The 12,548-nt window shown below is 36.9% G+C and overlaps 1 protein-coding gene across 10 annotated transcripts in view; it reads right to left on the bottom strand.

Moving 5' to 3' along the window:
- Positions 1 to 12,548, bottom strand: part of COG6 (component of oligomeric golgi complex 6) — a 170,569-nt gene that overhangs the window by 93,259 nt on the left and 64,762 nt on the right. For all 10 annotated transcript variants that reach the window (XM_064270202.1, XM_064270197.1, XM_064270199.1 and 7 more), the window contains 2 exons: positions 11,682 to 11,746; positions 4,575 to 4,666 (listed from right to left, as the gene is read on the bottom strand). In XM_064270202.1, coding sequence (XP_064126272.1) covers positions 4,575 to 4,666; positions 11,682 to 11,746 — 157 coding nt within the window. The remainder of the gene's footprint in view (positions 1 to 4,574; positions 4,667 to 11,681; positions 11,747 to 12,548) is intronic.

Below are 12,548 nucleotides of genomic sequence, written 5' to 3' on the forward strand. Positions count from 1 at the left end.
CGTCATTAATCTTGCAAAATTCAATCATGTGATCTCTGGTATCATTTCTATCATCAAGGCCGTATTTTGCAACTACCGATCCGTGTTCTTTGTTTCCAACTTTTGCATTCCAATCACCAGTAATTATCAGTGCATACTGATTGCATGTTCGATCAATCTCAGACCGCAGAAGTTGTAGAAACCTTCAATTTCTTCACCTTTGGCCTTAGCGGTTAATGTGTAAATTTCAGTAACAGTCATATTAACTGGTCTTCCTTGTAGGCATATGGATATTATTCTATCACTGACAGTGTTGTACTTCAGGATAGATCTTGAAATGTTCTTTTTGACAATGAATGCAACGCCATTCCTCTTCGTCATTCCTGCCATAATAGGCCATATGATTGTGCAACTCAAAATGACCAATACCAGTCCATTTCAGCTCACTAATGCCTAGGGTATCGAACTTTATGCGTTCCATTTCATCTTTGATGATTTCCAAATTCCCCACACGTCTGTTAGTTTGTTGTACTGTGGGGGCTTGTGTGTTGCTATGATGCTGGAAGCTATGCCACTGGTATACCAGCAGGGTCACCCATGGCAGACAGGTTTCAGCTGAGCTTCCAGACTAAGATAGACTAGGAAGAAGGACCCAGCAGTCTACTTCTGAAAAGAATTAGCCAGTGAAAACCTTATGAACTCCAGAAAACACTGCCTGATATAGTGGCAGAAGATGAGCCCCTCAGGTTGGAAGGCACTCAAAGTATGACTGAGGGAGAGCTGCCTCTTCAAATAGAGTCAACCTTGATGACATTGATGGAGTCAAGCTTCTGGGACCTTCGTTTGCTGATGTGGCACGACTCAAAATGAGAAGAAACAGCTGTATCACCAGATATTACATACAAATTTCCTGATACAGAAGATGAGAGTTAAGATCTCTTACACAATGCTCCTCTGCCACAGCAACACACCCACACTTCATCTTCCTCAGGCTTCCTAACACAGGCCTACCACAAGGTTCTCGTAAATAAATACTCAATGTGTACGTTTACATCTTAAGAATGTAAATATTACTTAGTGTTGACCATGCAATCAGGGAATCCAACACCAGGGAACAAGCAGGCTGGTGAAGAAATAAGCCCCAGCAGACAGCCACACAGTAGGCCTAGAGAACAACCAGTCTGACTGGAAAAGGATAGTGCAAGGCAGCAAGGGGGGATTTCAGATGGCAAAGAGTGTGGATGGGTTACTTGGTGTGCGATAAAATTAGAGCAAAGGAGCAACATACACTTCCATTTAAGAGTTTGGGTTTAAAATAGCAGTAGGAGCATGGGAAAGTAAGCAAACACAAAAGTAAAGCAGTATTAACTCCAGGGAGAAAACAATCAAAATATGCTGGATTTTCTATTTCCTGGGACCCTTTTGGGGGGTACTACTGCCTTTTGATGAAATCATCCTCTAGCTTTACTGTATAAAACCTGTTACTATCGAGTCGATTCTAATTCATAGTGACTCTACAGGACAATGCAGAACTGCCCCATAGGGCTTCCACGGCTCTAGTCTTCACAGAAGCAGACTGCCACATCTTTCTCCCACAGAGAAGCTGGTGGGTTCAAACTGTCCTTTAAGCTAGCAGCCAAGCACTTAACCACTGCACCACCAGGGCTCCTTTACCATACAGGAGGTAAAATTTGTTGAGATCTTGCATGTCTCCTGTATTTTCCCCCAACTTCTCTGGCTATTTCTTCCCAGTATTCTTTGTGGGCTCCACTTCTTCTTGATGACTAAATACTGGAACTTCTTCCCAGGACTCAGTCCTTAGCCTTCTTCTTTATCTACACCCACTCCCAAGGTTATTTCACCAAGTCCTGTGGCTTCAAAGATCTTCTATAGCTGAAAACTAACATACTGGGTTTCGGCTCTGACCTCTGTGTTATCTATTCACTCAACATTTCCCACTGTATGTACACAGGCACATCAAACATGACACAGCCAAAAGAGAACTTTTCATTACCAGCCTACCACCATCAATCTGTTCTCTCCAGTATTCCTCAATTCAGGAAGCAGCAACACTATTCACCCAGTTATTCAAACCGAAGGCGAAGAATCCATCCTTGACTCCTCTTCCTTTCACATCTTATTCTATCTAATCTATTATATATATATATATACCCACATCTGTCTGTGTGTGTATCATACTGTCTCTAAAATAAAATATATCCTGAATCAACTACTTTTCACCACCTCCAAGACCATCATCCTAATGTAACTCATCATTATCTCTGTTCATAATTACAAAGTGCCTCCTAAATACCTTCCTTGCTTCTGCTTTTGCCACCCCCACCCACAATCCATTATGCACAAAATTCCCAGAGTCTTCCCCACAACTTACTCAGTATAAAATCTAAACTGTCACCACAGCCTACAAAATCTTGCATGATCTGGCCTTTGCCTACCTCTCTGATTTCATCTTCCCTTACTTCTTCCAATTCATTCAACTTCAACCACTGGACTGCCTCCTGTTACTCCAACATGCAAGCTCTTCCCGGCCTGAGGGCCAGAGCGTGTCTCTGCCTGGGACACTCTGAGATCTTCTCATGCCCAGCTCCTTCACATTATTCAGGTCTCAGTTCAAATATTACACCAAAAGGCCTTCAAAAATAAGTCTCTCTCTGTCACTGTCTCTGTCTCTCTCTCTCACACACACACACACCCCTACTCAAACAAGGTCACTCTCTATAGTTTCTATTTCCTTTCTCCTTTATTTTTCTTTAATGCCCTTATTGTTATGTAAAATTATTTTATACTTGTCCAATTGTTTGTCTCCCCTATTACAATGTAAGGGTTAAGCTGTTTTCTTCACTTAGAAGAGTAACACGTAAACAGTCAACTTTTAAACTGAATGAGAAAATGTGTGAACAAGTAGTAAAACTATATTTAAAAAAGTATCAAAACTAATTGGCATCCTCAATATTATCTTCAAAGATAGAAAAATTACAATTTTCAGAGCCCAAAAACCTATCATCATCTTCAGAATCCAAATGATTCCATTTCTAGCACTCTCTACATTAGAAACTGAGCTGTCATTATGTTCGAATAATAAATTTCACGCAGTACCATCACGGGTATTACCAAATACGTAATTTAAGAATGATTTTACCACTGTCTTTTCATAACATACCATTTGGTATGGTATGTCCAGCTTTCAGCTGATCTTGCTTTTCTATGTACTTATCATTCTCTTATTTTAGGAAGCCTGTAACATTACAGTTGAGCCTAATTTACTGCTTTTAGTCATGGGGAATGGTGATAAAACATTTATACCTAAAATGTTAGTGAACTAACCCAAACTCTCTCTCTGATCAGTTCTCTAGCCTGTGGCTTGTTAGTTTTGTTTGAAAATGCACCAGTACAACATGAGGCTCATCTGTTAGCTGCGAGTGCTGGGTAACTACTCTGAGCTACTAGAGGGCAGGTAACATCACTGCTGTAGTCATGGTGCTCAGTGAACTACTGGCCCTATACCTCTCCCAGACCTGTCAGTCATGATCCTAATGGCCTTTAACAGTTGACTTTCTATTCCTGATACTGGCACTTCGGATAAAAAGTAGTTTTTAAATCATTTTTTAATGGAAAAATATGGAAACTATCAAAATATACCACTGAAGGATACTGTTTAACCCAGCTACACATAAAACATGGTCTTACAGTGACATTTTAATAAAGCCCAAGTATATTATCAACAACAAATATGCACAACGCAAAAACTGGAGTCAAAGATCACATTTTACATAAGACAAGTGGTTCCTAATCCAATAAGGCAATTTATTTAAACTAAAGCTATCTTATCACAGATGGAAAATTAAATGCTAAAGAAGAAATTAGGTTATTTACATCCAGAATAGGACATTTCACTCATTATGCCCTATTTGAATGTAATATATATTTGCTTTAGTTGCCATCGATCTCTCTTACAAATGCAAGAAGACTCAACAAATACGTTATAGTTTTCTATCAGTTGTGTGTGTGTGTGTAGTTATACGGAAGTACCCCCTTATCCGCGAGGGATATGTTCCAAGACCCCCGTGGATGCCTGAAACCACCGATAGTACTGAACCCTATGTATACTATGTTTTGTGCTATACATACATACTTACAATAAAGTTTAATTTATAAATTAGGCACAGTAAGAGATTAACAATAATAACTAATAATAAAATAGAATGATTTTAACAATATACCGTAATAAAACTTATGTGACTACGGTCCCAGGGTGGGATGGAACTGGACAGCGTGAGATTTCACCAAGCTACTCATTTAACATTTTTGGACCGTGGTTGACCATGGGTAACTGACACCACGGAAAACAAAACCACAGATAAGGGAGGACTATAGCACGTGGAGAAGGAAGAAAAATGGAAATACAGAACTCAAAGTATAGCATTATAATATGTATACAATGATTTATATGATATGGAGGTTTCATTTGTAATACTTTGTCATACACACAATGAAAGCAAAATAATCTTACTGTGCTCAAAGTTAAATGAGCTATCATAGGGGATTTAACAAGCATGTTTCAGCATTTCACTTACCTAATTGTATGGTGGTAAAATTTGAGGAGATTAGAAATTTTATATAATAAAACTGCCCCAGGTTCAGCAACTATCACTTGCTCAATTCGAACCTATTAAAAACATGAAAAATCAAACATTTTCTTCATTAATCGCATGTAATATAAATGGCATTTAAAAATAAAAACCAGATTTACTGCAGAAATCACAAAACGCCTCCTAAACCCCACTGCCGTCAGGTTGGTTCCGACTCATAGCGACCCTATAGGACAGAGTAGAACTGCACCATAGAGTTTCCAAGGAGTGCCTGGTGGATTCGAACTGCCAACCTCTTGGTTAGGAACCACAGCACTTAACCACCAGAAATCACAAAACGCCTCCTAAAGAATTTCTAAGTATTAGGTCATGGGATGGTAAAATAACAGAAATATTTTAGCACAGATAAACTCTACAAACAATAATCCATTACCTACAGAGTTTGGCTCAAGGCAGTTGTTACCAGAAATATCAATACAATGGGACCATTTTTGTGGTATATCACCAGTGCGTAAAACTGAATTTAGTTCAGCACTAAATCACAAAAGCAGCTGCTTTATCCCTAAAGACAGGTTATCAGTGACAATATACTGTCCCAACTCCAAATCTTCAGAATGATGCAAGAATTCTGGTCTTTAAACTATTATACCAAATTTCTTTTTTGACTATGAATCTGAGAATAGGAAAGCAGACAAAAGTTAATAAACTAGCACCAACATTTTTGTCTAATTATAAGATTACTGGGGCAAAATCTGATCTAGTACACAATTAAACTTGGTCTACCTCAAAATTAACTACCAGGACTTTTTCCTAGTTAAACTCCATCCCTCACTGATCTTTCCCTTACTTTACAGTCCCTCATTAACGGACACCATCTAAAGCACACCAGTGTGTGCTTATTTACAAACTGCAATGTATCTACTGCCTACACTGTATCCTCTTGCCTCCTAACTAGATGCTAAACACAAACACAGACTTTGTTTTCTGCTTCTTTTACATCTGGCAGAACAGCACACACACAATAGATGTTTAATAAGTGCTTCTGAAAGCTGAAGTGTTTCTGTGCTTAGATTTTGGCATACGTTATAATGCCAACAAACTGATTTGCTAACACAAAGTTTTATAAATGTATTTTATCAGCATACAAAATCCTCTTACAGAAATTAATTTACCTTTACAGGAAACCCTGGTAGCATAGTGGCTAAGAGTTCGGCTGCTAACCAGGAGATCAGCAGTTCGAATCTACCAGGTGCTCCTTGGAAACCCTATCGGGCAGTTCTACTCTGTCCTATAGGGTTGCTATGAGTCAGAATCGACTCGATGGCAACGGGTTTTTACACTAACAAGTTTACAAAACTAATACATTTTGGCATAAAGCAAAAGACTGGGAAACTACTAAAATGTTATCATCAGTGGCATTTGAATTTAAAAATCATAATTTTTGCTTCACTGTTCCTTTTAGGCCCAAGCCTTCAATAATAATTTAAATTATATATCATATCAATAACTGATATTTTCTAAATTATAATATAATTATTAGGGCAAAAATAAAGGGTGTTAATTGTAGAAGGCAGTTCTTCTCTAGTATATTTATTAACACCATTTCCCCTGGTATCTTGCCTTCTAAAATTTCTAGGCATCGAGAAAATAACTCTTCATTCCAACTCCCTTAAGAAAGGAGGAGGGTAGGGAAGGAAAAGAAAGGAGGCAAGGGTGGGAAGAAGGAAGAAAAAGGAAAGGAAAAGAAAAACTCCCACCTACACACACACACACACACACACACACGCTTTCAAATGCAATGAACACAACAGAGAGGCTGAGACATCAGGAGAGTTACAGAAGATACACCAAGATTGGTCAATGTGCCTGAAAGAAACATTGCCTTACGAGAGCTATGTAAGAGACCAAATATTTTCAGCAAAAACTATGAGTCACAGGAAATAATAACAATAAAAAAGTAAAAGGGCAGAAGAGACTAAAGAAGAGGTGGCGGCAACAACTGACTAAAAATTATAACGGTAATGGCAGTGGAGAAACAATTATTAACAGAGCTTAAAAGTGGTGACGGAAATAATGGCTCAGAACAGTCCCTGGCATATAATAAGTACTCAATAAATCTTAAGTATATTATTGGAAGTGGCAGAGATAGTATAAAAGGAAGACAAACGAAAAGCAGCAAAATAGGCTACAGGCAATCTGTCAGCACAGAAAAAGGTAGGGAATAGATTTAAAAAAAGTTTTGCAGCTCTCCTATCCAGTGCAAGAGGGTGAGAGCTAAAGCTATAAGTCAGTTTGCGTTGATGAGGGAAGGGACAAAGTAGGAAGGGAGAATGACAATGCTTCTTCACCTTAATATCATAGAAAGCTGCTTAGAGTGAATATCTGTTCCCCATTATAGTTCAAGGGAGCCCTGGTGGTTAAGAGCTCAGCTGCTAACCAAAAGGTCAGCAGTTCGAATTCACCCGCCACTCCTAGGAAACCCTATGGGGCAGTTCTACTCTGACCTATAGGGTTGCTGTGAGTGGAAATCAACTCCCCAGCAACAGGTTTGGGTTTTTTTTTTTTTTTTTGGTTTTATAGTTCAACAGAGCCCTGGTGGCACAGTGGTTAGGAAGCACTCAGCTGCTAACCAAAAGGTTGGCAGTTTGAATCCATCAGCCACTCCTTGGAAACCCTATGGGGCAGTTCTACTCTACTCAATAGGGTCACTATGAGTCGGAATCAACTCGACGGCAATGGGTTTGGTTTGGTTTTGGATAGTTCAACAGTCTGAGGGCACAATGACTATATCATGTAATACAGTATCCAGCTTTATTTTTCACACTATTTATTTTTTTATAGACAGCTATTTTCATAGAACCTAACATCATTTTAGAAGGTCAAGAACCATATAACACACTAAAGTTTTTATTGAAGAGAATTCCAATGTTGGCTGGTAATCTCTCAGCCATCTAGAACGTTCACATAAAAGAAGGGTCATTTTACCCAATGAACTTATAAAAACTTAGTATATTAATTCTGATGTTTCCAGCTACAACTGTGGGGTGAAGCTACCTGTAAAGTAACAGACTTGATGCTGACAATCCATAGTATCCTCTCTATAAATATATAATTTTATCTATACATAATTTTAAGCCTAGCACATAGATTTTTAAAACTGGAAATAATTTTAAAGTTCATATCTGAATGCTTACATTTACAACTATTTATTCTACTATATTTCAATTTATTAAGACAAAGTTAAATACAAGATAAGCCAAAAAAAACCAAACCCATTGCCGTCAAGTTAATTCCGACTCATAGCGACCCTACAGGAAAGAGGAGAACTGCCACATAGGGTTTCAAAGGAGAAGAACTGCCACATAGGGTTTCAAAGGAGCAGCTGGTGGATTTGAACTGCTGACCATTTGGTTAGCAGCTATATAGCTCGCTGTAGCTCTTAGCCACTGTACCACCAGAGCTCCAAATAGGGATTCAAACACACACACACACACACACACACCCCACATGATTCTGACTCATAGCAACCCTATAGGACAGAATAGAACTGCCCCAATAGGGTTTCCAAGTAGCATCTGGTGGATTCAAACTGCTGACCTTCTGGTTAGCAGCTGTAGCTCTTAACCGCTATGCCACCAGGGTATCCTAAATAAGGGATAGAGTAAAACAAATATATAGTATCTCAAAAATGGCTACCACTACTATTGTAATTTTCTATCCTTCTAAAAAAAAAAAATTACCCCTGAACTAAAAAGAATTCATTCCTACAAAGAAAAGACTGAGTGACAGCAGCTTAACCAAATCATCCACATCACGTATCATCAGTGGTTTTTATAAACTAGAAGGATGAAATTTTATACTAATGGAACGTAAAAGTATGTCACTAAGAATCATAATTACCAAAGAAAATATCCAACTTTTTTTCTCAGTGAACAACTACATCACTGAAAATATCAGATACCTAAGTTGGGTCATGGAAACCCTGGTGGCGTAGTGGTTAAGAGCTATGGCTGCTAACCAAAAGGTCAGCAGTTCGAATCCCCCAGGTGCTCTTTGGAAACCACAGGGGGCAGTTCTACTCTGTCCTATAGGGTCACCTATGAGTCGGGATCAACTTGACAGCAGTTTTTTTTTTTTTAATTGGGTCATAAAGACAGAGAATTCTTAAAATAGTTTAGCATTGTACATCACTATCAAGCTAATGTAATATGTAACTCCTGTAAACACTGTTAAATACTGTCTGGAGTACACAATACATATTATTACGTGAGAAAATTTAAGGTTTCTATCATTTCAGGAACTAAGAGGATTTTTCTTCCTTTACCATAAAAAGATTTTTGCTTCCTTACTATTTTTCTTCTTTATCATTTGTTATCTTACATTAAAATTTTTCAGTTGGACACAGTAATGCCTTATAACTATTATAAACATCTTTATATGCATATACCTTTAAGAAAGGTAAACTGAGAATTTCTAAGCACATTTTAAAATGAAGGCTGGCTTTGGTATATAATGTCTTTATATAAGCAATGGGTGTTATTGTAAACACTTTTAACATCATAGTATTTCTTAGACTAGGATAGGAAACTCTAAGGTCCATTCTAACCCTCTGGTTCTAGAATTATACTTCACACAATCTTTTTTTTTTTTTTAAAGGAAAAGCTGCAATAAGACACGTTAAGTAGGAGGGGGGAAAAGGATAAGGCAAAGTTGAATTAATTCACCAAAGTGACTGGGAATTTCACTTACCTACATGTAGTTATAAAAATGTATGAAAAGTGCAGAGAAAGAAAACTTTTTATTTTTGTTCTACCTTTTATTTTTATTAATCTTTCAAATAATTGCTGATATATAGAACAAGCAACATTTATATAAGCTATTAATGTCTGAAAATCAAAATATATCAAATAAACATGTCATTGGGAGAAAAAGATAAAATAATTTCAAAGTACTTTGCTATTTACTGAATTGAGTCCAAAGATGATCTAATTATACCAATAACCAAATTTTTAAATATTATCAATTTTCATAAGGTGTGTCATCTGAGATTTTCTTGCCTGGACAAAAATACCAAAGAAAATCTTAGAAATGAGAGAAATTTAGTTTTAAAGTTTAGTTCTTGATAAGAATACATCACAAAACTTTTATTTCAAATTATACATAATAAATTAAAATCAATTAACAAGGAAAAGTAAACCAACAATTACAATATATTCTGCAAATATTCATAAGAGAAAATAACATTTGTTGCAGGCCTACTACAGGCCACTTTCAGCTACATTATCTCATTCAACCCTCACAACAACCCTTCACGGTAGATATTTTTATACACAAGTTAAACATGAGTAAATTAAGGTGCAGAAACCAAAAAAACCAAACCAAACCCATAGCCACTGAGTCAGTTCTGACTTATAGTGGCCCTACTGGACAGAGTAGAATCGCCCCCAAAGGGTTTCCAAGGTGCAGGTGATAGATTTGAACTGCTGGCCTTTGTTTAGCAGCCGAGCTCTTAACGACTGTGCCACCAGGGCTCCAAGGTGCAGAAGAGTTAGGCAATTTGAACAAGTTAACACAATTAAGTGGCAAAGTAGGGATTCTAACACAAATTTGACTCCAAAGTCTGCTCACTGTACTATAAATAGTATTGACAGTAGTAACACTGATAAATAATAATATTTATCCTTGGGTTAATCATTATTTATTACCATAACAAATAGATTTTAAAATTTAGCATGCTCAAAGCAATAAAGTAGAGTGTGTCCTTAGTAAATCTGTTAAGAGTTCGTAGGTATTATATAGGAAGGCGTATGTGAGTAAATGCACATGCAGGTATACATGTATCTGTAGGCATATGTACAGACATGTTTGTGTGTGCTGCGTATATATAGCCATATACATAACAAAGCACATGGGGGCACAGTTAAGGAGGTTTCCTAGACATATCCTAACAACTCGAGGGATTGGTTTACTGAGTTAAAAGACTTAGGACCATAGTCTCAAGGCACAACTTAATGAACTGCCATAACATAGTTCATAAAGATAATGTTCTACACCCTAGTCTGGTGAGTAGTGTCTGGGGTCTTAAAAGCTTGCAGGCAGCCACCTAAGATTCAACTATTGGTCTCTTCTCACACGGAGCATAAGTAAAGACAACAAAGGCTCAAAGGAGAAGCTAGTCCACAGGACTAATAGCCCACATGAACCATGGCCTCTTCTAACCCGAGACCAGAAGAACTAAACGATGCCCAGCTACCCCTACTGACCATTCTGACTAGGGACACAACAGAAGGTCCCAGATAGGATGGGAGAAAAATATAGAACACAGCTCAAATTCCTAAAAAATGTCAGACCTACTGGACCAATAGAGACTAGAGGAACCCCCCAAAACTACCGCTGTAAGATACCCTTTGAACTTGGAACTGAAGCTACTTCTGGAGGTCATCTTTCAGCCAAATAAAAGATTGGCTTATAAAATAAAAATCACCCATTAGCAATGTGTTCCCTTAAATAATCAATTATGTGAGAACAAATGGTCAACATTTACCCAAAAGCAAAGAAGAGAAGGCAAGGAAGGGAAGGGAACCTAGATCAGTGGAAGTAGAACATAATGGAAATGAGAATGTTGACACATTGTTAAAATGTAACCAGTGATATGGAACAATTTGCATAAAAATTATTAAATGGTAATCTAATTTGCTGTGTAAACTTTCACCGAAAACACAATAAAATTAAAATATTATTTAAAAAAAAAGAGTCCAGAGGTGAACTGCTTCGATTAAACAGACTTTATCGGAATTGATTAAATAAGTTACTACGGAGATGATAATATATAAAAAAAAAAAAGCCAACATATGATAACCAAGAATGTTTCAAATTTTATTTCTTAAGGAGAAAAATGGCAACAATTTTTTTAAATGTATTTTATTATTCTACATTAACGTGCTAATTTGATAAAATTACAGCTTACGTTCAGGCTGGTATTTCTTTAAACTCATAAGAATGAAGAAGGCAGTGATTTAGCTAGCTATCATATGCTGTTGTCAGTTGTCATGCAGTCAATTCAACAACATTTTTAAAAACAAAATATATTACCTTTAGAGGCCTACACACACCCTCAGTGATATGCCCAACAACTTCTTGAATATTTTCTTCAACACCTAAAATTAATTAGAAAAAAAATTTAAGACTTCTTCCATATTATACCTTTTTTTTTTTTTTACTTCATATAAGTTCAAAGGCTAACAAACAATAACACATATGGTTACTGGCAATATTAACAAACATTTAAAAGAACCGTAATAATATTTTACTAAGTTCACTATCTTTTAGGACATTGCTAATTTGTCTTAATACCTCAGTCTAGTAATTCTTTTCAATCCATCTGACTGTTGAATAAAATGAACATTATTTCTTTATGAAAAAAGTATAAATGTATCAGTTATAGGAAAAACAACTGTGAAATGTATTAATTGAAGGAAATAATATGAATATAAGGAGCCCTGGTGGCCCAAGGGTTAAGTGTTCAACTGCACCAAAAGGTAGATGGTTCAAACTCCACAGGAGAAAGACGTGCAGTCTGCTTCCATAAAGATTAAAAAAAATTAGAGCCTTAGAAACCCTACAGGGCAGTTCTACACTATCCTATAGGGTTGCTGTGAGTTGGAATCAGCTTGACAGCAATGGGTTCAGTTTGGTATAGCATTTCTTCTACAAACATCTTATTCTAGGCAGCAGTGCTAAGCATATACGCTGAAGAAACAAAGATGAAAATCTTATCTCATAATCTCAGTGGAAAACTAACATTTACTAAACACCTACTATTTATCAATCACTGAAGTAGGCACTTGACATTAACTGCTTACAATCACCTTCATTCTTTACAGATACAGAAATCAAAGCTCAGAAAAGTCAAGTCATTCCTGCAAAATAATCTGTTTCATCTAACTCCAATCCATTTTT

Source organism: Loxodonta africana, chromosome 17 (genome assembly GCF_030014295.1).
Source record: "Loxodonta africana isolate mLoxAfr1 chromosome 17, mLoxAfr1.hap2, whole genome shotgun sequence".
Taxonomy (NCBI): Eukaryota; Metazoa; Chordata; class Mammalia; order Proboscidea; family Elephantidae; genus Loxodonta; species Loxodonta africana.